General features: G+C 47.4%; 2 protein-coding genes across 5 annotated transcripts in view; both read right to left on the bottom strand.

Annotated features, from left to right (window-relative positions):
• The window catches only part of HEG1 (heart development protein with EGF like domains 1), a 51,056-nt gene extending 38,211 nt beyond the window's left edge, over positions 1–12,845 (bottom strand). For all 4 annotated transcript variants that reach the window (XM_021526041.3, XM_077784930.1, XM_077784929.1 and 1 more), the window contains exon 1: positions 12,636–12,845. In XM_021526041.3, the coding sequence (XP_021381716.3) occupies positions 12,636–12,819 (184 nt within the window). In that variant the 5' untranslated portion in view covers positions 12,820–12,845. The remainder of the gene's footprint in view (positions 1–12,635) is intronic.
• Positions 12,846–20,830: 7,985 nt separating this feature from the next.
• SLC12A8 (solute carrier family 12 member 8) overlaps positions 20,831–26,863 on the bottom strand; it is a 43,704-nt gene continuing 37,671 nt past the window's right edge. Inside the window, exons 10-13 of the mRNA XM_021526289.2 lie at positions 26,073–26,170; positions 24,404–24,521; positions 22,312–22,372; positions 20,831–21,935 (exon numbers count right to left, since the gene is read on the bottom strand). Coding sequence (XP_021381964.2) covers positions 21,770–21,935; positions 22,312–22,372; positions 24,404–24,521; positions 26,073–26,170 — 443 coding nt within the window. The 3' untranslated portion in view covers positions 20,831–21,769. The remainder of the gene's footprint in view (positions 21,936–22,311; positions 22,373–24,403; positions 24,522–26,072; positions 26,171–26,863) is intronic.

Raw genomic sequence — 26,863 nt, 5'->3', positions numbered from 1 at the left:
CTTTCTTGGGCAATTTGGTTCAATCCACAGATGCCTGAGACCACATGGATTCATGGGATCACCTGTGCTGCCTGAAAACGACCAGCCCACGGCTCAAGGCACCTCCTCAAACCTCTTTTCATAAACAGCTTTTAGCAACTGAATATAAAAAAAGTCCTGGTTCATCATCAAGTCTTTGAAAAACACATTTATATAAAATTCCACTTCCAACAGGGATAAGCTATGGCTTACCATACTGCTAAAAAACCCATAACCATGCTGAGGGTCCAGTAAAATCTCAATTCATCCATCCAGTGGAGATTGTACCTCCAGTGTCCCAGGCCCTGTGTCCTGACAGAAAGCCAGACCCAGGCATATTTTCTTGCCTGACCACTCATTTCTGCTCTGCCCTAGAAGTGTCCCTCCAGCGTTAATGTGGCAAAAGCCCCCACAAGCAGAATGAAGGCAGCCCCAGCTGACAGGTCCCAGAAGCACTTACCAAAGGGATTTCTTTTCTACTGTTTTTAGTAAACATCAGTAAAACCAAGCCAAAATGAATCTCCCTAACTGCACAGCTCTCTGAGCACTCACGCCTCCTCCCCATCCCCTATCCTGCAACCCTACAATGCTGAAATGTCCCCAGCTACCCTGCCTGCACCACAGATCCCAAATGCTAAATCCCAGCATCAGCAAATTCACTTCGAAACACCTCCAGTCTTTTCTATAACGTCCGGCAGAAATATTACAGAAAATATCACCCACACATTGCTTCTCCTGCCTTTTTCTGATGTTTTTAAAGCCCCCTGGAAGCTCTTCTAGTTGGGAAGGCAACGCTGCCCTCACCAGCACTCATGAGGCCAGGGCAAAAGCCACACAGGGACCCAGCCTGGTGTCATTTTAACTCCTGCCCCCATCCGAGGGCAGTGCTGCTGGAGACTATCAGACGGCTTGGGGAGGAAGTCTCCTGGCAGGACTCCAGCAAAGTGGAGTTGCTAGGTCACTGGAACAATAAAAAGGCAAGAAAAAACATCCTGGCTGCAAAAAAGATGGGGAGGGAAAAAAAAGAGAAAAATCCACGGTGGTGCGTACAGTGCTGGTGAAGTGGAAAGAAACAAGCTGGTGAGGCTGGAGGGAGCAGGACCACGCTGCTGTCAGCTTCTGCAAGGACACAACTTCATTTCTAACATGGCTCTTTCTCCAGACCTCTCGCACAAATACTTCCAGAAACCTGGGATTTGTCTGCAAGGTTTGCAGCTTGTGAAAAGCTCACAGGGGCCAATATTTCCAGGGCAGCAAGTTCTCTGTGCTGTGGAGAGATTTATTGCACATTGCCTGTCAGCTGGGCATCACAACCCACTGGCTTTCACCCCAGCAGCTGCTGGCACCAAAACTGGCAGTCTAAGAAATCTGCCCCCAAGCAGAGCTGGGTTTTGGGGATAAGGGGTGAGCATCTCTATGAGGGGCTGAGCACTGCACAGACCTGGGGCTTGGGCTCCCCTGTAAGAAAAGGTGCAAGAGGTTTAGAACCTGCAGGATGAAATTTTGCTGTCTGAAAAGCCTAATTTCCGGGCCAGAAGGGAGCATTAGCTCATTCTGCGTGACCTCATGATAACCAAAGCTGTTCCATGAAGCTTATTTACTCCCAATATAAATTCAGTGACTTGTATTTGACTTAAACAGATCTTGCAGGGCAAAAAAACCCACCCAAACTATTGGTATTTGTAATTACCTGGGTTTTTACTCAAAACCATAAGGACTAGGGGCAGAAACACAGATTTTTCTGCACAAAACCTCAATGTCTATCAAAAAGTGATGCCAAGCAGGACGAAGCAAATGTGTGGCAAAAGACGTCTGCCCCAGGGGCTGAGGACTCAGCCTTTTGCAGACCCAGGTGAAAACAAGATTGTGTTTCCACATCCCACTCTGGAAACAAAACCACAAGTCCCTGCTTCAAAGTGGTCTGAGCCCAGGACCTGCTTCCCACACCCAGGAAGGGACAATAAATACTGGGAAGATGGAGGAAGGAGTAGAAAAAGGGTGCTGCAATGCTGAGAGGTGAGGCTGGGAGCAGCCAGGGGCTGCCACGAGTCCCTGGGGACCAAGCCATGCTGCTCCCTGATGCAGGTGGGCTTTGGTCCAGGTGTCTTGACCAGAGCCTCACTCCAGCAATGTACTTAAGAAGAGCTCCCCAGGGAACTATTCCCCGTGCTTAACATTAAGCACATACCAAAGAGCTTTGCTGGCTGGCAGTCACACCAGGGGTGATGACCAGCCTGGGAATTGAGCAACTTCTCAAGGACATTGTGGGGTGAGAAGGATAAGGAGCCCTCTGGGATGCAGGAAATTCATCAGACTGCCAAGTGGTAGATGCAATATAAGTGGATTCTTCCCTCCATGTAGACCAGCAAAATGCAACCCCATCTCAGGGGAAAGGTAGCCCAAGCCTGGCACCCAGCTGAAGGTAGGGTGCAGGCCATGATGTCACGGCGGTGGGAACCATGGATGCTCTCATGGCTCCTGCCCTTCAGCGAGGGGCAGTGAGACTTGGGAAGGGATGGAGAAAAAGGCAAACAGGCAAAAAAGAAAAATAAAGCAGCTTAAAGAGAAATGTATCCCCAGAAGAGATGAGGGCCCCCACCTCCCTTCCCCCATCTGGTGCGAAAGGATGATGATCTAAATCGCATTTCCTAGATGACACCGCGCCGATCCGCCGCCGGAAGCAGCGGTGGCAGCGCTCAGGATGGCGCCTGGCCTCCTTCTGCCAGGGGATGGGCCAGGTCTTTCCCTGCTGGCACTGGCAGAGCAGCCAGCACTGACAAGCAGAGGAGCAGCACTGCCCGGGGGCAGCTGGGACAGAGCCACTGTGCCACTGCCTCTGCAGCCACACGTTTCCGATTTACCACTTCCAGTGCCTCTCTGCACATGTTTCAGGGAGGCTGAAAAATAGACACCTTCCTTCAGATGTGGCCAGCAGTGGGAATGGGTGCTGGAGAAGGCAGGGCTGGGCTGTCACCCTCTGAGCTGTCGCTGAGGGCTCAGAGGGAGACGTGGTCAGGTCACATCTTACCTCGATGTGTACGGGCATGGGGTGGGGAGCAAGGCAGCACAGAAGCCTGAGAGGACAGAAATCTGTGCCCCAAACCCACCTGCCCACACAAAGACACACATTACCCAGCACAGAGCCACCACACATCACCTGCCTTGGCACGTCCCTGCCACCAAGTGACCACCAACTTCAGTCTTCTTAACCCAGCGTGTGACACAGCTTAGCCAATCTTACAATCTCCAGGTGCACCAGCACTTTGCAGGACAGGATGATGAGGATCTCTGACTGCATGCTGGGGACTGCCCTCAGAGGGCACAAAATTGCTGTTTCTCCCATTCCCCAATTTAAAAGCCTCCTGGTTCATTTAGCTTTCTTCATGCATCATATTTGCTACCTGCTCCTAAGAAGAGACCGTCTTCATGATTTTCTGCATTCTCTGATTATGTTTCCCTCCTAAGAAACATCCTTTCAAAGGGCCTTTATCTGCAGGGTTGGCTGATGGTCTAATACTGCATCCCCATTCTGCATTTGCTGAAAGAGCTGATAATGTCCTAAAAAGAATTAACATTTAGATGTTAGTCCTGTAACCAAATCTGAATCAAACAATGATGACTGTTCAAATGTCTAAAGCTACTCAGGGGTATTTTCATTTAAGCCCTACCAAGCTTGTACCAGGGATGAGGAGGTTTCTAAAGATGCCTTTGTGAGTGCCAGCCACTGAAACCCTTCTCCTTGTCCCTCCAGACACAGATACAATTATACCCAGCTCCAGCACAAAGATAAAGGCTGAATTACAAGAGCAGCATTATGCTCCACAATCAGGGTCCTTGATTCCAATTGACAAGGAACTCAAATCATGTGCACTTGGTCCGCGGATGCTTCCACGCCTGGAAATCATTCCCATCACAGGAGAGAAATTAGTTCAATAGACAGAGCTACCTCTTGCATTTCCTCCCCAAATTGCTAAATTACCTTGTCAGTTTGTGAGATCTTACAAGTAATGCAGGGTCAAACCTGGCCAACACTTGTCTGGGGTATTTCTTTGCAGAACATTTAACTACCAGCTGCTACAGTTTCCCTGATAAGAAAGTGTTTTCTTACCTATACTGGCATGGATGTAGCAGGACAGTTATTCAGAGATGCAGTAAAACCCTTCTCATTAAAAAAAAAAAAAAAAAAAAAAAAAAAAAGTGGTATGTTTATCTACCATTCTGGGTGATCCCAGAAGATAGGGAGGAAATATATCGAGATCCCTTGGGAAATGTCTTGAGATCTCTTACAGACCTACCTTTTGCTTTTATAGAGTACTCAAAACCAAAGCCAAATTAAAAACCCTTCAAATATCCAAACTCCCACATCAACCCCCCAATTTATGCATACTCCAGAAAGTGCTGTCCTCCCCCCAAAACAGGTCCTGACACCGTGGGTGGGTGGGCAGCAGTACCCTCCTCCTAGGCTATCAGAAAAGGTACCTTTTGGACAATATATTGAAGCCAAACTTAGTGTGATTCATCCCTGCTTCAGCAAAGTTCACCAGAGCGTGACGTTTCACATCAGTCCTCAGGGCTTAAGAGATTTTCCACAAGAGGAAGGGTGTTAACACCAGCATCCTAACAAGCAGTGACGTGAATAATTGTGCTCCATAGATCTAAATTCCTCTTGCCACTCCAGATGCAGAAGTGCCTTTTACATGCTCTTCAAGGAAAAAGAGAGCCCACCTTTGCTACCAGTAACCAAAAAAACCTGTCCATCAGTCCGAAATGCCTGCACAGGGTTTCTTCCATGCTGTAGGGATCTCACAGGAATCTAAGGGTGGTTCTGGTAGCAGAAATTACCACAGCATCTGCCTGGTTATAGAGGCGAGAGGTCAGACTGATCGTGTAACAGCCTTCAAAACCTCTGCCATCACAAGTGCTGAAAAATGCTGAGAAAAACGCCCTAAATGTGTGTGTGCAACTCAATGTCTTCTGGGAAACAGCCTGGGCTGTACCCCTGGGACAACAGCTAGCCCTGCTGACTTAACCCTTTCTGCACAGTCTGCATGCCTTTCCATCAACCACTTAAAATTCTTCCTCACTCCTTCCGCACTGAGTTCATCTCAAGAGTTAAAAAGGGTAGGTTATTTTCTCCCAAACTTCAGTGGCAAGAGCCTTGCTACCATCAAACCACTGTGTAAAAGGTCCCTCAAACGCCTCCATGTTTGCCTTGGCAAAAGAACTGCAAAGGTCACAGCAACTTCCAGAGGACTTTTTCCAAGCACCAGATTGGAAGCCCAAGATGGGGTGTCCACACTGCAAGGAAAAAGGAAGGACCTGCAGTATTTGGTGACAGTGTAAGTGATACGATCACCCTCAGCCAGAGCATAGTCAGAATGCTGCAGAAGCTGTTTTAAAAGTCCTTCCAGCTTCATGGCCTTGCAAAGAGTGACAAGGCAGATGGAGCTTGTTTTTCCCAGTGGAGAGTCAACCCACCAAGGTCAAGGTGCTTGCACAAGGTATTCAAACAGTTGGACAGAGAACAACTGGGTTTGCCCTCGGCATTCCTGCTGTGTTCCCTCTCTTCCCCTAGCAAAGCAGGGGTGTCTGAAACAACCCTTTTGTCTGGACACAAAAGCTTCTGGAGACCAGCTTTGAGCTAGAGGTATTTTTAAATAAACCCAACCTGGGCTTCCTCTGTGACTCCTAGCTTTGCAGCTAATAGTTTCCAGGCTTTTTTATCTACCACCTCAACAGCCAGACACTCTTTTTCTACCCCTCTAAGTGATTCTCCTGTAATGACAACTCCAGGAGTTGGGGTTTTACAGAAAGCCAAATCTTAGGAGGCTCTTGACACAGATCCTGACTTTTGGCAGCAGTGCTCCCTCGCCCACAGCTGAGATGCTGACTGCAGCTTGGGAGATGCTTAAGTAACCAACTGCAAACCTATTTATCAAACGACTCCAAGTCAAGGGCACAGCAGATGCAAAAGCAGATATAACCCTCCTCAACAGCCCTGCCTGCACAGAGGACAGTCAACTGGAACTAATTCCATCCAAAGCCACAGAGGGATGGGGGAAGCAGCACAGGAGCAGCAAGAGTTTGTAGGTTATTACACCCTGTTTATGCATTTCAGACACTTTTTAAATTATATTTTTATATCTCATGCATTTTATACTGGTTTCTGAAAGGATGAAGCTACTGAAACAGTTTTGTTTGTTCTCATACATTAAAACAAACTAGCCTGGAAGGCAGAGACCTCCAAGACAGCAGGTTCCTACAGGTTTTGTGAAGACCAGCACTTTAGAAGAGATGGTTCCAGTGACTGTCCAGCTTGGGGAGCTGCTGCACCCAGACAAAGGGGGGTACCCATGGCTCAGTCCAGGCCCTGGCCCTGGGACCTGCACACACTCAGCACCCACAGAGCCCAAGATAAGGCACAGCACTCACTAATGCCACACATCCCCTAGCAAGCAGAAGAGAACAAACCACAGGCTTTTGAGCCTAGTGAGTGAAAACCTTGCATTATTTTACCTTCCTCCAGCTGATCCCTGTGCTCAGCCTGGCTCTGCCTGTCCCTTCTCCAAGACTTCATGACCACGAGTGGCCATCACCCTCTCCAGCACCCAGATGAGGCAAAAAACAAATTAACGCCAAATAAGGGATATAATCCAAGGTCCTAAAATCTGCATTATATACCCCACAGTACTTAGATCCTACAAGAGGTTCACATTCTCATATAGGAGCTGGTTCCTATCCCCTTTTATCCCTGTTCTCTGCAGAGCACTTCAGTAAACCAGGTCTGACAGCAGTGTTAGTACAGCACAGGCAACAGCCACACTAACAGCTTGGAGGAGCTGAAGTTTACAGAGCTTCCTTTACTCAAGGGAACTGCATTTTTCTAAGATTATATTATTACTTGGGCTGGTTGCTCAGTAATGCAACATCATTTCCCTTTTGGGTGGGAAAATTCTCTCCTTGTCCTCAGATGTGAATGATTTCAGCCTGAAAGGATGAACGCAGACTCTGCATGAACTGTGCCCCTTGCTGAAGCAGCAGGATGTTATATATATAACAGCTGGGCATTTAAAAATATATGGTGATGGGTGCACACACGTCAGCTGCATGTATGCAGAAAATGGTGGGAGAGAAGAGGTGCCAGATGTGACAAAACCATTTCCTCCTGAGAGGAACCCACAGACTTCATTCTTTCACCACGCCTGTGCTTGTAGCCCTCTTGCATCTCCTCTGGATGAATATCCCAGCAAATGAACATCTCATATTTACAGAAACAGCAAATTACAATGCAAATGTTGCAAAAACTGCTCAAAGAAATAAAAATTTGAATTTGTAATCAGGTCTGCTGCCACTGAAAATTGGATTCTGCCTTCTGTGTTAAGCCATTCAGGAAAGAGAAAAAACCTATTGTATGACCTACATCTTCAACTGAATGTAAATAATTGGACCTGTGGTTGGGGTATTCAGGCCTCGTGACAAGCTTGCTCACATGCTACAGACTATGGATTTTGTATTGAGCATTTTCAAGGGAATATTCCAAACTACCAACCTTTGATTCTCTCGGAGCACTTTCTGACACTCCAGCTGGTCAAACTGCTGCTTTGCACCATTTCAACAGCAGAGAGATACCACAGCAGGTGCCAGGATCTGGCCCTGCCTTTTTCCAGGGGAGCTCTGTGCACATCCGAGAGGATCAGCCCAGGTTTCAGCAGTGCTATTTGTCTGCCTAGAAATATCCTGACCCTCAGACTCCTCACCCCTCCATACCAGAGAAACCCTTCTGAAACTACGTGAGGAAGGAAAGCCAGAATCCACATGCTTTGCACTGACTATCTACAATCTGTCCAGCTCCAGACTATTTCTCTGGGGGTATTTCAGCAGTTGCAGCCCTGCCTGGAGCACCTCAGGTGGCTGGAATGGCACAGAGAGAGGCAGAAAGACAGTATTTTTGTGCTGCAAAAAGTCAGCAGGCTCAGCCACAGCTGAACCTTGCCACTCTGTAGCTATCCTCGTTTTTGGAAATGACACACAGCTCCCATGGATGGGGAACCCACAGCGCCAGCCAGGAGGTTCCTCTGGCAGCAGCTCCAGAAGTGCTGTGGATGTTGGTGGTGCTTTAATCTCTGCATCACAGCACTGAACCACTATCGCTGTACTGACAGGTTGTATTGGCTTGATTAGCTTGTTATTTGAAATAGTTCTGTATTCTGTCGGGGTTGTTTTGTTAGCATGGATGAATGCTTCATTAAAACTAACACAACCAGACTGATGCTACAAAGTTTCATGTTTTGCATTTTAGGTGAACAGCAGCATCCATTCATTTTCACTATGACCACCAAAAATAACAGCCTTTCTAACCTGGCATCATAACCCCTCTGTTAAATGAGCAAAATTCTCTGCCACCTCTGAAGCATATGATGGCAATGGAGTCAGTCTCAGCAGCTCTGACATGCTCCCTGCAGATGAGCAGGATGGGGAGAATGGAGGGAGGATGGAGCACAAACAACAGCTTGAGAGTTCAGTCATGGAGAGTTTCTGACTCGCAGCCCAAAAAGTGGTATCTGTAAGAGCAGATGAAGAAAACAAGTTGTCCCAGAAACTACACACTCCTCTAAACAGATCAGTATCTGCAACTTCTGATTCTGATAAGAATATTTGCTAAGGAATGCATCCATGATGCACCAGCAAGGCTGGCACTAGCCCCTGCAAACGTGGCCCATCTCCCTCGTCCCCCCAGCCACAAGAAAAACATGAAGGAAGTTAAATTATCCCTCCAAAGTGGCGAAGAACATGCTGCCAACACCTGCTGAATGGGCACAGGCTGGCACTGGTGCTTTGGAACTGGGAAATCAGACTTTGTGGGGAGCCCAGTAACAGGCAGCTCTCCCCTTGCCTGCTCACATCTCTGCACACGCAGTCACTGCACACGGCTGTGTCAGTCAATACTCACCACTGTGTGCTCCCTGCCAGCCAGGTCACACAGTTATCTCTCAGACTACTCATTTAGCACTTCAACGTCACATAAAGTGCTTCCACAAATTGATGTGAACCCAGCTGCTCAGTGGACGGACCCTGCTACCTTCCAGGGCTTGAGATGGGGAACAGGCAGGAAAGCTGATCTCCAATCTTTCTCCGTTTCTGAAATGCCTTTTCTTCCTTTTCTTTTCTTGTTTGCTTTAAATTATGTACACAAAGGAGCAGAGGTAAATCCATACAACCCGGGGGAGTTCATGTTCACAGCCCACCAACCAAATCCACTTAGAGCTCACAGAGGAGCAGCAAAGATGCCCGAGACAGGAAAGCCCTGCAGCCTCTCGATAGTGACACAGAGGCACGGGAGGCAATCCTTCCTTGTCCCCGCACCACAGGGGGAGGAAGCATCCTTCCTGCACCACCCACGCTCACCTGAAACTACATCAAAGCTAGGGAGCAGCACCTTACACCTCTCTGCATCGGTGTGGCTGCAGGGAGAGCTGGGCTTCTGCCTCCAGGAGCCACAAAATACATACTGCAAAATGTGAGGCAGGTTTGGAGGCAATATCATACCTTTGTGCAAACAAACATCCTCAGCATCTTTGTCCTTCACTCCTAACTTTGCTTCTTTCTCACACAGAAAGTTTCAAACACAAATTTAAAAATATACATAAATAAATACAGACTGTATACCCCTTCTAAGAGTTTTAAAAAGTTTCTCCCAGCAGCCAGCCTAAATCTCTGCTGTGACTAAAGCTGGCTCCTTCTCAGGCAATTTCACACCTCATTGCCAGGGCTTCCACTAGGGAAGCCACATAGAAAGGTGTCACCTGCCATGGGAGAGAGGGAGCAGGGACAGAAGGACAGACACAGATGGCAGAAAAGCAGATCAGCTTCTCAGGAAAAGCCTATTGCCAGCTGCCAGCAGTTCCTTGCTGTGCTGGGCACTGTGGCAGGGCATCTGTGTGGGTAGAAGTAGCAGGAAAAGGGACACGGCAGGAACAGGGAGACCCCAGTCATAGTGACTTTGTCAGGGTTTCAGTGTTACCTCTGCTGTCCCTGTGGTGTCACTGGAATTATTCCAATTTCACAGACAGGAAACCTGAAATACCAAGACCTGCAGGAGGACAGAGCTTGTAACCAAACCCTGACCTGACCTAGGCTGGTGGCAGACAGTGCCCTTCAGCTCCCTCAGTGCCCATGTGAAGTAGCTGCCAGAAGATATTTAGATATTTCATGGAGCGATTTGATAATGCTTTAACTTTACTGTCACCAGCCTTCTTGCCTCCTACTTCACCTTTTTTTTTTTTTTTTTTTTTTTTTTTTTTTTTTTTTTTTTTTTTGTTGCTCTCCTTAGGTTCAGACCGTATTACAAACACAGGCTAAAGCCATCTGTCCTCATCTCTCAGCAGACAAGCCCACAGAGGGTCTGGCAGGGAGGGTGGCAGATGCAGGCTGAGGCACAAGCCGGCTGGGAAGGCAGTGAGGCTGCAAGGGCAGCCCTGCTCCCTTGCCCCATGCTTTGTGAGAGACTCAAAAGCCCCATTTCTACACCCACTGCCTCACCATCTGCTCACTAAGCCCTGCCTGAGAAAGGTCTTTTGCCACCCAGCCTCAGACTGTTGCAAAAGGAGATGTAATCTTCATTTCCTGGTAGTGCCAGGGTGATGGGTTTGCAAGAGAAATGATCCTCCCCACTTCAAGGAAATGTTTTCAAAGATGGAAGATGTCTCTGAGGGGCAGGAGCAGTTCTGAGATTTCTCAGGAGTCTGCAACTCAACCTGAGGGTGATTCAGGAGATTCCCCAGCCTGCTCCTGTATCACCAGGCAATTCCCTTGACTGGCAGGCATGGAGCTGAAGCCAACAGCGAGTGAATCGCAGCTGTCAGGACCCCGTGTAATTCATGATGCCGTTTGCTGGGGAGCGAGCTGCTGCTGGGCTATTTATCACTCCTTCACTGCATGCCCTGCTCCTTCTGGCTGTGGCTGACATAATTCACAAGCACCTGTAGCTGCTGAGCACTGGCTGCACGGAGCAAAGCCTTCACTGCTGAGCCAGCCAGCCAGGCACCGGTGGCCTGACAAATGGCTTTTCCAACATGTGGACAGATAGTTCGAGCTTTTCAGATTCTTAACAAAGGAAATGCATTCCTCTACTGACTCTCAGGAGTCATCAAGGTCACAGGAAAAGATGCCAGAATGAAAGTTGAGATGAAATTAAATATTTTTTTCTGTCCACTGAGGAATTTGCACAGCTTCCATCAAATAATAGGTGAGCAGTTTGCTGGCAAGTTGCAGATTTTATCTTCACAAGGATGGTAGCAGGTAAGACAGCATTATTCTCTCCCAGTTTGGAGGGCAAACTGATACTTGGAGTGGCACAAAGAAGTAGCTGAGCTGGGAACAGACCCAAATCTCCTTCATTTCCATGCAGTATCCTAGTCACAAAGCTGCTCTCACAAGCATTGCTAGTTAGGAGCTTTCTAATCCACTTCAGGATACATTCCAGCTGATATCCTTAGTATACATTGGTCTAGTGTGGCTGCATCCTACAAAGGCATGCCTTGGGTTTGTGAAGAAAACTAAAATAATGTAGTTTTGTCACATTTCCTGAAATTTTACAGCTCCACTCCACGCAACTAAACCTCAAGTTCCAAAGCACAATATTTTCTCCACATCAGAAATTAAAAGAGAAAATTTGACAGTCCAGCTCAGGCAGGCAATGAATCCTAAAACCCACTTAAAACCTACGCAGGATTAATTTGACATATTGGATTCCTTATACCACCTGCAGACACTCAGTGCTTTCCAAACTCATTGAGCATTAGTCATCCTTAGAGCTATGTGCCTTCTTTGGTAAGTGAGCCAGTATACTGAATGACACTTGAAACATCCCTGCTTGTTCTGGGAAAAATAAGGCTTATCCTGTGCTGAAACCAAATTCAGCACAATCCGTAAAGCATGAAACTAGGCATTGCTTTTGATAATAGCACTGTAGATGTGGCATGCAAGGAAAAATTTGACTTTATACGTGACTGACACTCTGTAGGCGACATAGAAAAAGAGGGTATTTATAGAGAGCTGATAGCATCTGTCCCCACACCTGATAGGGGTCAGTACCTAAGGTGAGATGAGAGCATTTCTGGAAACAAGCAGGAGGCAACCCAGACCCTGAAGACCACCTACAGGAGCACCCAGTTTCCCACCTGGATGGGGAGACACATGTGGACTGTACTCCTGGTGCCCCCCAAAACCTTTCTCAAGTTCCTCGGTGAACTTTCCACTGCTCACCTTCCAGTCAGTCCACACAGCTACAACGTGTTTACACCTTCCCACCCACCATTCCCATCCCAAACCTTCGCCCACCGAAGCAGTTGTCTGTAGGACGATGCGCTGGGCAAGGTTAAAAAGGGAAAGGGGCTGGGGGAGAGGGGAGTGTTACACTTCTCAGCTGAACCAGCTCTGGGTGATGTCGGGATGCTCAGCAGCCACAGTCGCGATGCTGTGGGGAGAGCGCGGGGTCCCACGCCACGGGAGACCCGCACGATGCAGACCCCGCACTCTCCGCCGCGCCGGGACGAAATCCCGTCCCATGCCCATCCCCATCCCCATCCCCATCCCCATCCCCATCCCGGGGCACTCACCCGGGCTGCCGGCGTGTCCCGCGGCGGGAAGCGAGGAAGGGCGGCCGAGACGGCTTCGGGACGGAGGCGGAGGAGGGGGAGGCGGAGGAACACGCCGCGGGGAAGCGAGGGGCAGCGACCCGGCCGGTGGGACCGGGACCAGCCCCAAGCCCAGCAGCAGCAGCAGGGTGCAGGCTGCCGGCATGGCGCTGGGGGTGGATGGAAGGGGAGGCGGGGGGGGCAGGGGGGTGGTTGTTCACATACCCGGAGCGGGGCAATGAATAACCACGTAAATAGCGATTTTTAATGAATTCCCCGTGCCCCCCCCCCTCGGGGCGGCGCCTTAGAAGTGCGGGGTGCCCATAGCGCAGGGGGTGAGGGGGGGGCCCGGCCAGCAGCGGCGGCAGCCTGCGGCCAAGTGCCGGCGCCCGAAAGTAAAAGGGCAGGCGGCGGAGGCTCCTCCTCGAGCCTGACATCACCCAGCCGCGGCTCGGCTCGGCTCGGCATGGCCCGGCTCCCCACGGCCCCCCCCACCCCGGCCCGGCCCGGCCCCCAGCGGCCGCCCCCTCCCGCCCCGCGCAGCCGTCGGGCCGCCCGCTCCCTCGCCCGGCTGGCTGCGGCATCAGTAGGAGAGTTAGTAGTAGTAATAATAATAGTAATAATAACGCTTCTTTTTACTTCTACTTTATTTTTCCTGCCGCGCCTCCCAGGCGCGCCGGGCAGCACGACCCCGCTGCCGCGGCCGCGGCGCTGGCGGAGAGTCCCGGTTCGGTTCCGCGGCTTAACGCGGGCAGCGCACGGCTGGGTCACCCCCTCCCCCTGCACAGCCCCCAGCTTCAATTCCATCGGAATCGAGTCCTTGACAAGTAACTTCAGCTGTTCTCTTGGTTATAAAGCTGACTCCCTTTCAAACGCCAGCAGCGGCGTTTGAGGGTACAGTTTCTGGCAGTGGTGAATTTCCCAGGCCGGGCTGTACGGGAGGCAAAGGATTTCCCTTCATTGTTCTGAAATTCCCCTCCATAATTTCATGCTCCTAGCTCTGGGAGAGAGCACGCCGCAGAGCAGTGGGTTGGGCTTTGCCGGCGCTGCCGGCATCCCGATGCGCGGCTTTCGGTCCCCTGAGCTCTGCCTCTGCGGGGAACACAAACCCGTCCCGGCCAGCCTCTCCCCTCGAGTCGCTCCTGGCCTCTGTACTTTTCCCTCGAGCTGCTTCAGAATCAGACTCGATTTCCACAAGCCAAGCAGAACCCGACCTTCCGAAGGGGAGGGTGACTGGTGACAACTCACCACGTCCGGACGGCTGCAGCCTCCAACAAGCCGGGGTCCGGCCCGCAGCCCCCAGGTTTGCTCTTCCCCAAAAGCAGAAGTCGGTGGCTGACTTACACAAACTCTCCTGGAAGCCGCTTTCCACCCAAGAGGTGGCACTGATGAGCCCACACCAGCACGCTAATGGCCTTGGCTTTACCCCGACAGAACTCGCTCTCCTCTGCTCCTGGGCTTTTCTCTCACGTGCCAATGTTTTTCCCACACGACTCTTAGAAATCCTCATTCTGGTACTTGAATAATCATAGATTAAAAGCCCTGGGAAGGCCACCTTTGAGGCATCCCTCTATCAATCTATGCTCTAGTCTACTCCGTACAGCTTTTGCCATCTTCTTGCTTCAAATTTGCCTAAATCCAAGGAACAAACCAAGTCTGGTCAGTTTTGGACATGAAGCACAAACCAATCATGATTATGCTTTAGTCATGCAAGCAAGCACCCCAGTCCTGGCAAACGGAGTGACCCAGATGCCACAGGCAGCACCAAGGTACCTGATCTACACAGGACATTTTTAGGCTTCTTCATTCTGTGTCCAGGTATTTACACATTTTGTATGGAATAGTTGTGCAAAACAAAGCTTCTGTCTCCATTAGACAGAGAGACCAATACACAGCTAAAGCTCAGGGGAAGAGCTGTAATGTATTTTGGGAGATGGCACAGGTAGTGCAATGCAGCAGCTCAAACACTTGGGGATATCTTTATACATGAAATACAGGACTCCATGCTATCACTTCCTAAGATACTTAAGTAATAAATATGATTCTTTAGAAAGTTTTGTTAGTCCCTAGAAAGAAACACTTGCCAACCAGCAAATCTGACACTTTTAACTTTGCAATACAGATAAAGCAGCAGGACCACAGAAACCTCTCTGATCCTCTCAAGGATGCATCCTCAGGGCTGCAGGGGCAAATGAAAGCCAAACTTCACCCTGACATGAAATGGATGCTCTCTCATCCACCCTCTCTCATGCCTGAGGGCCCTAATACCAAGTCCAGAGCTCACACCCTTTTCTCTGCCTTCTCCAAGAGATTTCTCTAACATCTAAGCCACACAGCAGCACTCTTACTGCATCCTTCCAAGCTGTAAATCCAACAAGCAGGAAGCACAGTATCAAATGCTTTTCCAAAAGGGTCTCAATAAATTCTTCCTACTGTTTCACTCAACAGGCCCATGGAGAGCCATAGCAGACACAGGCAAATGCAAAACAAACACTTCTGCAGAGCAGCCCATGTCGGTATCGAATGGCTCCATCTCCCCATTCCCCCATGGTGCCCCCATAGCATGGCCACCCTGCAGTGCCACTAGCTAGGGAAGGCTGAATTAACCCCCTCTGGGCATGGGGGAAGGGGGTAGCTGATGTCCTCCCAAAAGCTGCCATTAAACCTGCCTGACCTGCTGCATTTCTGAACCAGACAGGGCACTTGTGGCCATGGCAGGGGTGACCATGAGGACCGTGTGCCTGAGTGCAGAGCCAGCAGCAGGAAACACTGGCCACAGGGCCCCTGCTGCCCTTGGATGAGCCACATCCTGGCAGAGCTCAGCACAGGTGGGACAGGAATGCCACTGCAGCCTCTGAAGACCATGGCAGTGGTGAGCTGCCTTCACCAGCCCCAGCAAAGGCCCCACAGGTGTGAACCCGTGGGCCTAAACCAGTACTCACCATCGGAAAATAATCTCACTCCTCTCTCCATCATGGCTTCATGAGCAGCACATTATTTACAAGCACCTGGAAACACCAATATTCAGGCAGTTTCAGACTTCCCAAATGAAGTCCCTTCCCCCACAGGTGTCTGATTTGTCAAGGTTTAGTGCCTGTAAATGTAAAGCTACTGTGTTTTCCTGCCATCTTATCTTTTATTCCTACCTTCAGGGTTTCGTAAGGAATATAAGAAGTCAATTTATGACTGATATTTTTGAGTTCCAGTTTCAATAGCCACGCAGAAACAACAGAGGAAAAACCTCACTTTGTTGGTTTTTATTCAAAAACTACTCTTTTACCCATTGGAGCTGCGGATGGCAGTGTGGAGGGGATATCAACCCTGCCACCCATGTGATGAGTTTGACACCCTCCTTGGGGGCTGGGAAAGAAGCTTCAGTGATGGGAAAAGGAAGAACTGCAGCAGGATGAAGGTGAAGCACAAGCTCTCAGTGAAGGCCACCAGCACTTGGCTTTTCCCCATGTGGTGCTGCAGTTGTTTATCCCCAGAGCACAGCCACACGCCCCGCTGCTGCATCCTGCTGCTGCTGCTTCCAGGGCAGCTCCAGGCTGAGGGCTGCTCCATACCCTCCTTGTAATAGGAGATTTAAATGCATGAAATTGTGGCTGAGGAGCCAGATGGGCCCAGCAAAGCCTGATGTCGAGTAATGCCACAGCATCCTCCTGAAAGAGGCTGTGACCTCAAACGCCTCCCCAAATTATGTACAGAACACGTTTAGCACTTCATCTGAAAGCAAGCAGCACATTCCACACACAGCAAAGGAGTCAAAAACAAACAAACAACCTCATCAACATCAAACAAAGCTATATATGAAACATTATTGATATTGATTAATTGAAACCTGCCCATCACCCTGTTTTGGGGGAGGAAAAACAGAGTGTGTTTTGATTTCACCTTCATTCCCATTTTCCAGATTGAGGGCTAGAGACATGTGACAAAATGTGCTGGTTTCTACATTGTTTTGGTCTGAAATCCCAAAAAGCCACGAGAGTCTCTGCAGAAGAGGCATCTCTGTAGCACCTTGTGAGGATTACAGTGACCAGTCCCTTCCCTCTGGTTCCATGGGAGCCTTCCACGGCACAGCCCATGTCATGAAACTCCTGCAGCTCCCTTGAAACTCATCCCAGATCTCTCCAAAACTTGGATCAGGCTCATAAACCTCAGACAAGTTTTAAGCTGATGATGAATTAAGGTACAAAGTGAATATTTTCTCCTCCTGGAATTTATTATTAAAAGCCCTGAGTTTCCAAAGCAGACAAATAGTTCCTGAGTAATTAATTACCTTCACATCTCCTCTTGATGCCACAAGCCATCCATTAACAGATACCAATCGTCCAAAAGGCACTTAATACGTGACCATTATTCTTGAAATTTTGGGGGTGGTGGTATTTTATTGATTTAACAAAAACTGCTTGCCTTGTACCTCCATTGGAAGCAGCTTGTTCCAGATATTTGACATTTGGAGGTCAGGATATGGGTCTTGTGATCCCTCTTCATCCCTCACAGAAAAATGCACAACGTGAAATGATGTTGCATTTTGAATCCTGTCACTGGAAAAAAAAAAATCCCATATTTTCTGGGTGAAAAAATAAATCAACCATCCAAATCTGAGAAGAAGCAAATTCTAAATTTCTTATTTATTTATTTCAGGACCTTTTTCAGCCAGCTCTGGTTTGGAGCACACCCAGAATTTCTGGAGCTGAGCTAAACACTTCAGAGCAGTGCCCTTAAATCTGGAAAGAAGCCCCCAGTGAAATTTAGAAGGGACACTTGGATGCAATAAAGTTACTGTGCTCTTCTAAGTTTCTGGGAGCACCCATGGTTCTATTTGCTCTTGCATAAGGAGGGCAAATCCTAGGTATTGGGGGATACGAGTAAAAAAATCATGTGAAAAGCCACAAAGAGCAGAAGGCAGAGAGGCAAGGAGCCCCTCCTGTGCTGTATGGGCTTTAAAGTGATTTATTTTTAGCCTGCAGTTTGCTGCTAGAGCCTCTCATCTGTAGCTTTTAAGGCTGTTACCACTGAGGTCTCACCTTGTCTCAGGTTTAAGGGATGCTGTGCCAAATCTGGGTTGCAGCAAGACACCACTGCAGAATATAACAAGTGTGTTACATTCCACTTTCATACAGAGCTAATAAATTTATAGGTTTTCTACAAAATCTCTTATCTTTTATTCCTGTAATTACCTTCTCTAAAATTCACCATGCAAGGGCAATAATTCAAATACCTTCCATTCCCCTCTAACCTAAATGTTAATCCTAGGCTGGCTCTTATGCTTCAGCAAACCTCTTCTGACCTTGCAGGTGTAAGTATGATGCTGTTTAAGAGACTCTGCCTGTCTGAGTCTAAATCAGAGCCATATAGCTGAGAGCAACCAACCTCACAAGGCACAGAAAGTCCCCTGTGCCTTAATTCAGCCATGCACACAAGCATCATTTCATATTGTCACCCTTCTTTGCTGCTTCAACGCTGTGGTCACAACTATCTATGCCATGTCACCATGGCAGGTGTGCGATATTTTGGCCACCATACACAGCAATAACCACTGAAGGAAACTCAAGGCTGGTCAAGAGGAGCCAAGAGGAGAGTGAATAAAAAAGACAAGTTTGAGCTAAGATATGGATTTAATAAGCTTGATTCTCCCTGTGCAGACTCCTAATGGGACACAGATCCACAGATTCAGGTGGATGACAATTTATACCAATTTATACAAAAGAAACTTGTCTCTTAATGCCAATATCACAACAAAACTTCACTTTTCTTCTGCCCATTCTTAGTCTTGACTGTTTGTGCTGGAAGTTCTTTGAGGCATAAAATTCCAATTTCTGGACCCACTTAATGCTAAGGAATCATAAATGCAGCATGAGCTTCCAGGCAAGTAATAAAATATTTATCCCCACCCACCTTCTGTTCTTGTATGCTCTGCAAAGGAAAACATCAAAAGTAGAGCCACCAGTTTACAGCTGGAGCCTTCAAAAAGAACCAAGCCGTGTGCCATTATCCCCATCTCTCTCAAAAACAAATGTTTTCACACCTTGACCCATTGCAGAACATTTCCATTTCTGGAATTATAGTAATAATAATAATAACTAAAAATATCACATTTCAAACCAAAAGGAAAATAATTGTAGATTATAAAAAAAGCTCACATGGCTTAAAAAACAGTAAGGCCTTTTCCTAATTACATTAGCCAAATTGCAGCCTTGATATATGAGGCATCTGCTCAGAGCTGGGTCCCAAACTCACCTTCAGGGAACCTGAAGCTTCATGAAATCCCAGCATGTGGAGGCTCTGCTGGGCTCTCAGGGGATGAAAGCAGCACATTACCACTCACAGGAGCAGTCCCCACCCACATTTCTTCCCTTCCACTAAATGTGAAGGTGATAAATTCCTGCCCACCCAATTTTTTAGCGTGCTACCAAAGTTACAATCATTTTTGAAGTGACACCATATTTAGCTGTACAACTGCTTGCTTGCTTTCTTTCCTGGTGGAAAAGTTTCCTTGATGTGCAAAGCCCTGTGTTCCTGTAGTGTCTCATGGGGTCTCCAATGCTACCAGACTCCCTGGTGCTAAAACAAGGCTTCTTGCCACCCTTACCATTAGCTACACCAGAGCTAATGCTCCAGGGAAGATCTGCATGTCCCTTTCCAAGCATTACCCAGGAAGGCTGTTGCACTCTTAACCTGAAACGGAGCAAGGATTGTGCCATGCATTTCTCCCTGCAGCTACAAGGGAAGGAGCAGGTGCCTGTGCTTCCCAGGTGATGGAAGGAGCTGCCTCCTGCTGTGCTGGTGGGAATGGCAGTGAAGGAGGTGGCAGAGTTTCTCCAGCAGCAGCTCATGGAGCCCAAAGACCAGAACACCCTGGAACAGTGGGGTTCTGCTCTGCAGAGCATTCCCTCCACTGCCAGGGCTCAAGGGCAAGAGGCATCCAGCACTGATGCCAGCACCGCTGCCTCTCTCCAGACACACCAAGGCACACCCCATCCCTGCAGCCCAGAGCCCTCCAGATGTCCCCTCCCCAGGCCCCAGCGTGGCACAGCATGGTGCCTTTCTCTGGCAGCCAGCAAAGGCTTGACCAGCACACAAACACAACTAGAATGTTTCCAGAGGATGCTCAGGTGCAAAGGGCTGCTGGACAGTGGTGGCAGGAGAAGGGGACACTGCTGCACACCTAGCTGAAAGCAAAGCTGTGGCACCTCCTCCCAGTATTGCTAGACCAAGGGCCCATCACATCCCGGTTTTGGGGCCACAGTGTTAAAGAGGCAAATATTCTCCACCAAATTATCTGGTTTCAACCAGTGCAGCTCCTCAGTGAGTGAGATACACAGCCAAGGACCTTCCCCACCCTTCCTCTCTGGATCTCCTAACTCATGTCTTATTTTCTTTAATTTAATTCCCTTACTTACAAGAAGGGAATTAAATTAAAGAAGCTACCTAGGAATTTATGCCTATTAATCCCTTCATGCCATGCTCTGGGGTTTTCTTTTGTTCAAGTTGCAGAGAAATGTGGGGCTGAGCAATCTTGACTTGGGAGGAAAGGGACCACGAATGTGAGCAGACTTTGTGAAATACAAGATTTTACAGTAATGGCATTATGGTCAGGTATGAAACTGTAACACAGCACCAAGCAGCTGGCCAGCTGTGGGGCAGCACCAAGGAGTGTTTGAAGTTTGCACAACAAGGGTATCTGCGTAGGTTGAGGATACTATGAGCACAGGGAGGGGTCTCTGGAGCCACTGGCTCCAGGAGAAGCTTCAACATGGGCCCAAAATCCACACAGCAGATTCAGATTCTTTGGAAATGAACAGCAAGAGGCAGGCAGGAAGGAATCCTGGAAAGGTGTTTCCAACACTGAGTGACTGATTTGAGGTAGGTCAGAGCAGGTCACACAAACACAACTTTCCTCTCACCTCTATTGAGATAATTAAGGTTAAAAGCACTTAGTCAAAGACCTGCAAGCTTGAAAAATGAATACACTTTCTGCAGTGCACCAAGGTGGCTCTTTTCTCCATGTCAGCAGAAAGCCTCCTGTGCCTCCCTCTGTAAGGAAGATACAAAGCTGCAGCTGGCCAGGCCATGGGATGGGACCCACCCCACCCAGTAACAGCAGGGCACTGGCAAGTGGAATGGTGCTCAAAGGCATTGAGTGTGCCCACAGAATGGATGGAGACGAGTTCCTGGTGTCTCAGGCTTTTATTGCATAGAGGGAGAAATAAATAATCAAAAGTCTGAAATTATCAGAGATGAAACAAAGTGGAAGGCAGTGATTTCCCCTCCTCATAATGTCAGAACTGATGCGTAGTGCTGGGAGTAAACTTATTTTGCTAAAGCAATTCTGAGCCATCTGTCCCTTCAGCCAGGAGATGCTCTAAGTGGGCCCAGCTATTTCATCAGGTCTCAGCTCCCACATCAGAAAGGATGTGGGAAATAACTATGAACAGCTTCTAAGACATAATTTCACAGTTTTACAGAAGAGGTCATTATCCTGCATTTAAATGTGTGATTTCAGTTGTGAATATACTTCATAATCTTCTCGTACTTGCCACTGATTCTGGCCTATTGTCTAATGTCTTAAAATACTTTCTAAGACCTTGGTAATTGAAATGCTGAGGTAGAAAATTACTGTATTACAAGCAGGGAAATTCATGCCTAGAGAAGAAGTGAATTGACCTGGAAGGTCGCATCCATCCGTGACACAGCTGGGAGTGGGGTACCAGCTCCTGCTGCCAATGTCACTGCTCCCAGGCAGAGTGTCCCCAGCCACCCAGAGGACATCTGAAATGGGATGTTGTAAGCTTTTAGAGCAGCAACCATTTTTAGAACTCAATAGGGCTTATAATTGAATTCCTTAAAAGGGTTATACTGTCTTCAGGAACTCATCACTTCCCTGGACTGGCCCTTTAATTTCCATTTTTTCCCCTCAGTTTGACTAAGGTTTGAAGCCCAGTGATGTTGTAGTTTGCATAAACAAACAAGCCTCAAATACATAAATAGCAATTCACATCCTTTGTGCGTATATTCAAGTATTTCAAAAGGCACCCGTGACAGCCATTAGCACTTCTAAATGCTTTTGAAGTAATGGATTGATTTTTGCTGCTGTGTGTGTGTGTCCTTCACTGGAACTGGCTCCCAAATTGCTCTCTGCTGATGAGCGAGGACTGGTGATAGCGGTCCCGCGAGGCGAAGTCTGCGTTCTCCTCGGTGAGCTGCCGGGTCTCCATGCCAACTCTTGCAAGGGATGGTGTCACCACAATCTGCTCCCTGGGAGTTGGCTTTCTCCTGCAAACACAGAAGCAGAGGTGCCTGCATCACCCCTTGTTTGCTATCCATTACCAGCCATGCTCTCTCTGTTGTGCAAGCAAGGCAGGGGGATTCCAGAAGAAGCAAAATCCTTCTCAGCACCTTCTCAGCACCCTTTGGAAGCAGAGAGTTAACCTGAAAGCATTTTTCTTAGAAGGCACAAAAAGAATGTGGCTAACAGGACCAAACAGCCCTTTTTACAATTAGAGAAGAATAACTCTGAGTATGCAAGAAGGGGCAGAAAGACTGCTTAAGGTAATAAGCAAGTCAATTCTTCCAGCCCTCTCTATGCTCATTAGTGGGTCATGGGAACAACGAGCAATGGGTTGGTCACTGCCAAGTGACTGGTACCAACCTGCATGAAGTGATCAAAACTGACTTAATCCAGCCAAAGAAACTGAAATTTGCTGCTGCTCCTATGGAGAAAAGGCACAAGAAGTCAGTATGCTGCTAATTCTCTCATAATAGCATTACACCACTGAATTTTTGCATAAAATCTCAAATCAGCATTCTTGTTATTAGCCTGCAGTACCCAAGGGTTTTGTGATAGTGAGAACATTCCTGCAGTCTTCCTACATGCTGTGGCTTTTAAACAACTACCCAGGTATGAACCCAAATTTCCTATGGAGAGCAGATATGTGTTCCCAGCCTGACAGCTTGTTAAACCCCAGTAAAGCCTGAGCAAAGCACAGACACCACCACAATGGTGTCTTGCAACACCTTTCCCCCCCTGGACTGCAAAAATCCCCACTGCAGATATGGGGAGACAGGAGGAGCCATTCAGCCAACCTCAGCCAGGGTGGCTGTGGTCTCACCGTTCAATTCCTCTTGTCTGACCCCATAGAGAGCTGGCTTAGCTTATCACACCAACACTGGTTTCTTTTCTGATTTCTCAGTAGTTTCCTGCACTGGGTTCCTGCAGGGGCAGGGGAGTGCCAGAACTGGAAGCAAAAGCAGCAGGAGAAGTTTATGGTGAGGGACAGGGAGAACCAAGCCCTGTCAGGAAGGAATTGCTGGATTTGGCTTAGGCTGCTGGGGAGGAAGAGAGAGAAGGGGTGTGTCAACCACAGGACATTTCTGCTCCCAAGGTCTTCACTAACCCCTAATCCAGAGCTTCTCTCAGGCCAGTGTCTCCCGGCCTTTCCAAACAGAAGGGTTGTTTGATCCTTTGAAGAACAAACTCCAGACCATCAGGGCCTTGTGACCACAAAATAACATTCCCTCACAGCCAAGTAAAAATCAGGCTGACTTTTGAGCATTCACTTCTAACATTTTCAATGCCATGCATTGTTTTACTGTATGCATGAGAATGCATGTGCAAAAGAAACCAAGAAAAAATGTCTAACCGTGCTACTATTTCTCAGATCAGCTTCCAAAACCCTCTATACACTGACAGAGAAATTCTTATTAAAGTAATTTTTGATAAATATTTCAAATGCAGATTACAGAGATACAATACAGTGAGTAAACAAAGGCAAAAAATACTCCAACACCTGAAAACATTATTTGTGTTTTGTTTGATATATGGGGGCTATAAACATCTTGATTAAAACTGACACATATTTCAAAAGATACGAATTAGCAACTACTATCCACAATCTCAGCTTTTTTTTACTGTGCCCTACAGATACACAGAAAGGAAGTCTGTGTATCAAGTGGAGAAAAAGATGGATGGATGGATGGATGGATGGATGATGGATGGACGGATGGACGGACGGACGGACAGATGGATGGATGGATGGATGGATGGATGGATGGATGGATGGACGGACGGACTCATGAGCAGGCGAGGATGCCCACACCATGTCCCTTCAGAGACACAGAGCACTGCAAACCCCCACTGGCCTTGCCAAGGAGCTGTGGGCTCTCATGAACTGCTTGCTGAATGTGCTTCACTGTTTAATTTTGAACCTGTTTAAGCCGATCACGTGCACAGATCTTTCTAATGCCCTCTGCCTTAAAGTATTTTCCCAGATTATGTTCCCAACATATTCAACGTGTTTAGCTGTGGAATCAAAAGGTTCTCTTGTTCCACCATTATGAATGCTGAGATTTGATGAGATACTCATCATAATTCCCATTTTCCTTAAACTTCTCTAAGGTGGGTTTAGATTAGGTGTAAAAAAACTTATTTATGGCAGATTTTTCTCATTGCTGGAATACATTTACAAACTGCCATCCCTATTAAATCTTAGTATCTGGTTTTGCTGTTTAAAGAACAATATAATAAAGCAACAAGCACCATGTTCAAACTATCACACAAATAGAATCTAACAGAAAATTAAAAACTCAGAGAGAAAATGTATTTAAACAGCAATGAAACAAATTGTCATCGTTCACTGTGTCACCCATGTATTAAATACAAGAGTCTCAATTCCTAATTAAGTTAAATTAAAGCTTAATTAATTTTTAAGCAGGTTTAATAATACAGAGAAAAAAAAACTCACCGAGAGGGAGTCCTGGGCTGACTTGGCCAATGTAGAAATACAGAATAACTGCTGCTCCCAGGCTGACAAGGGTGTAGATCCACTGAATGACAAACATTATGATGAGGGACACTATTGCCTGTTGGAAAGATATGGTTTGGGGTTACCCCAGAGTCTGGGAGGTAAGACCATGTGGACAGTCAAAGCTCAGGTTTCCATGGTACAGGGAGCCTTGTTTGGTCTCACTTAAAAGGAGGGAGAGCACAGGTTTGCAGGGTCACCTTCAGCAGCATGGAGGCAGCTCCATGAGCTACCCTGACTCCAGGGACAGCGTGGGTCTCTGCTTCTCCAAGAGACCTACCCAGAGGCTCACCAGCTCAGGAGCAAGTTTGGCTCAAGCTGCATACAAACAGGTGCAGAGGTAGCATCTCCATGGAAGGTGTTTGGAACAGCAAGGGGAAGCACACAAAGAAAGGGCTAAAATGGTCCCATCTGACACAATCAGTGAAGCTCAAAGAGAGATGGCAGAGGGAAGAGGAGTCAGGATGAATAAACACATCCAAGTTTTGCTCTTGTGATTTTATTCTGCATGGCCAATCCCCTCCCAGCTCTATTGCAACCTCTTCCCAAGCCTACTTATTGACAGGAAACCAAGTTGGCTTTAATGAGCACATCCATCCTCTCCATAAGCAAATTCCCCTGCAAAGGCAGAGAGCTGATGGCTCTGCCATGACATGCACTTGGGAACCACCATAGATATGAGCCCAGAGATGACATCAGCACACAACTTCCTAAAGATGCCATCCTAAAGAGGGGCCACCATTCCCAGCCCAGCCCTGGTGCTGCAGCCCAGTGGGACCCCTCACCAGGAGCTGGCTGCTGGCAGCAGCAGTGGTGAATTTGAAAAGCAGGTGTCCAGCTCCATCTGACAATTAAACTAACAGGTTTTGTTGGGTTGTTGGGTTGTTTGAGTGGGTTTGTTACATTTTATGCACAGCTATGAAATCCTCATCCATGCAGCAAAGCCATATGGCTCATTCATTATGCATATCTGACCCTTTCCCTGTCATCTGCCCAATAATCCATCTTCCCAATATTAATTTTAAGTGTCTTAAACTTTTCAGCAACTTGAGGCAGAAGCTATTTGAAAGTTATTTAAAGTAACATGCTGTAGGAATGCTCTTCTTTCCTCCCTCAAAAGATGGAATTTCATAGCCAGGCTACTGATATCAGGAAGTCAGCATTAATGAAACCCCACCCCAAGCTTGCAGAAACTGGCTCATTAATAAAAGCAACACAGCTTTGAAGATGGTGTCTCAGTTCATTACACAGCAAGAAAAAGCAGACTGGCACACAGTGAAAAGAGGGACACCAATTTTTTTCCCCCTATGCATCCATGCATCTCTAAACTCCTAAGACTCCAGATTTTGAATTTGTACTTTTGAGTTGGGTTGGAGCTTGTCTGTTAGGGGTTTTTCCTGTTGTTATTTAGTTCAATATGCCATTGGCTTTCTCTGAATTTGAACTGCTGGATGCATGGTACCTTGAGTATTTAGTTCAGGTGACCTGGAATCAAGAGCCAAAAACTATTATTTAAGGTACTGGAGTACTTACACTGCAGTATGTGATGAACATCCTTCTGTTTTCTACTATCACAAAACACTGCTCAAAATAACACAAAATTACTTACACCAGCAAAGGAAATCCAGTGGCTGAAAAATCTGGAGTAGAAGGTTTCTGGTATTTGCTGAATTCCCAGTTCTGGATTTTGTTGCTTTATAGATGATTCTAAAGAAAATTAAAAAAAAAAAATAGAAAGGAGCTATAATGGGTTTTTTTTTCCCTCTACTTTAAATTACCAGATTCCAGGAACAAAAGCAGAAGTCCTAGCTGACAGCTGGGTATGATAGAGTTAAACCAAAACCTCTAAAACTAAAACTGAAAAGAAGTGCAAGGAAAAAACCAAAAAGTTGCCAGCTCTGCTACTGAGTCCATTTGAAGGCTGCATCTGTCTATCTCTGCCTCAGTTTCACAATTTGTGAAATAAGAAAAATAATACTTTCCTCCCTCAGAGGGGTTTAGGAAGCTTAACTGACTAATGCAGATGAAACCCTACAGCACTGGGAATGACAAACTCCACGCACACGTGCTGTATCAAATATCCACATCACCAACAGAACAAATTCAGACCTCCACCTATGGATGTTGAGTTGCAGACTCCACCTGTGCTGTGGGGACCACCTGAGTTTTAGAGCCACACAGCTCCAACCATCCTACCCCACACCAGGATGAAGTAAATCCCAAGATACATCTAAACCCTTTTTAATGCACAGCATTCAATTCAGCATGCCTGTGAAGAATTATGAGTATATCGTAAACAACCCAACACTAAATTTAGTCCTGCCTGCTTTCCTGTGATTAATCTTCTGTGGGAAATTGCATTGGAACTTCTCCTGTGATGCATTGCAATGAACTCTACCC

The sequence above is a fragment of the Lonchura striata genome, chromosome 8 (genome assembly GCF_046129695.1).
Source record: "Lonchura striata isolate bLonStr1 chromosome 8, bLonStr1.mat, whole genome shotgun sequence".
NCBI classification, from domain to species: Eukaryota; Metazoa; Chordata; class Aves; order Passeriformes; family Estrildidae; genus Lonchura; species Lonchura striata.
This window is presented reverse-complemented; position numbering and strand designations above follow the sequence as displayed.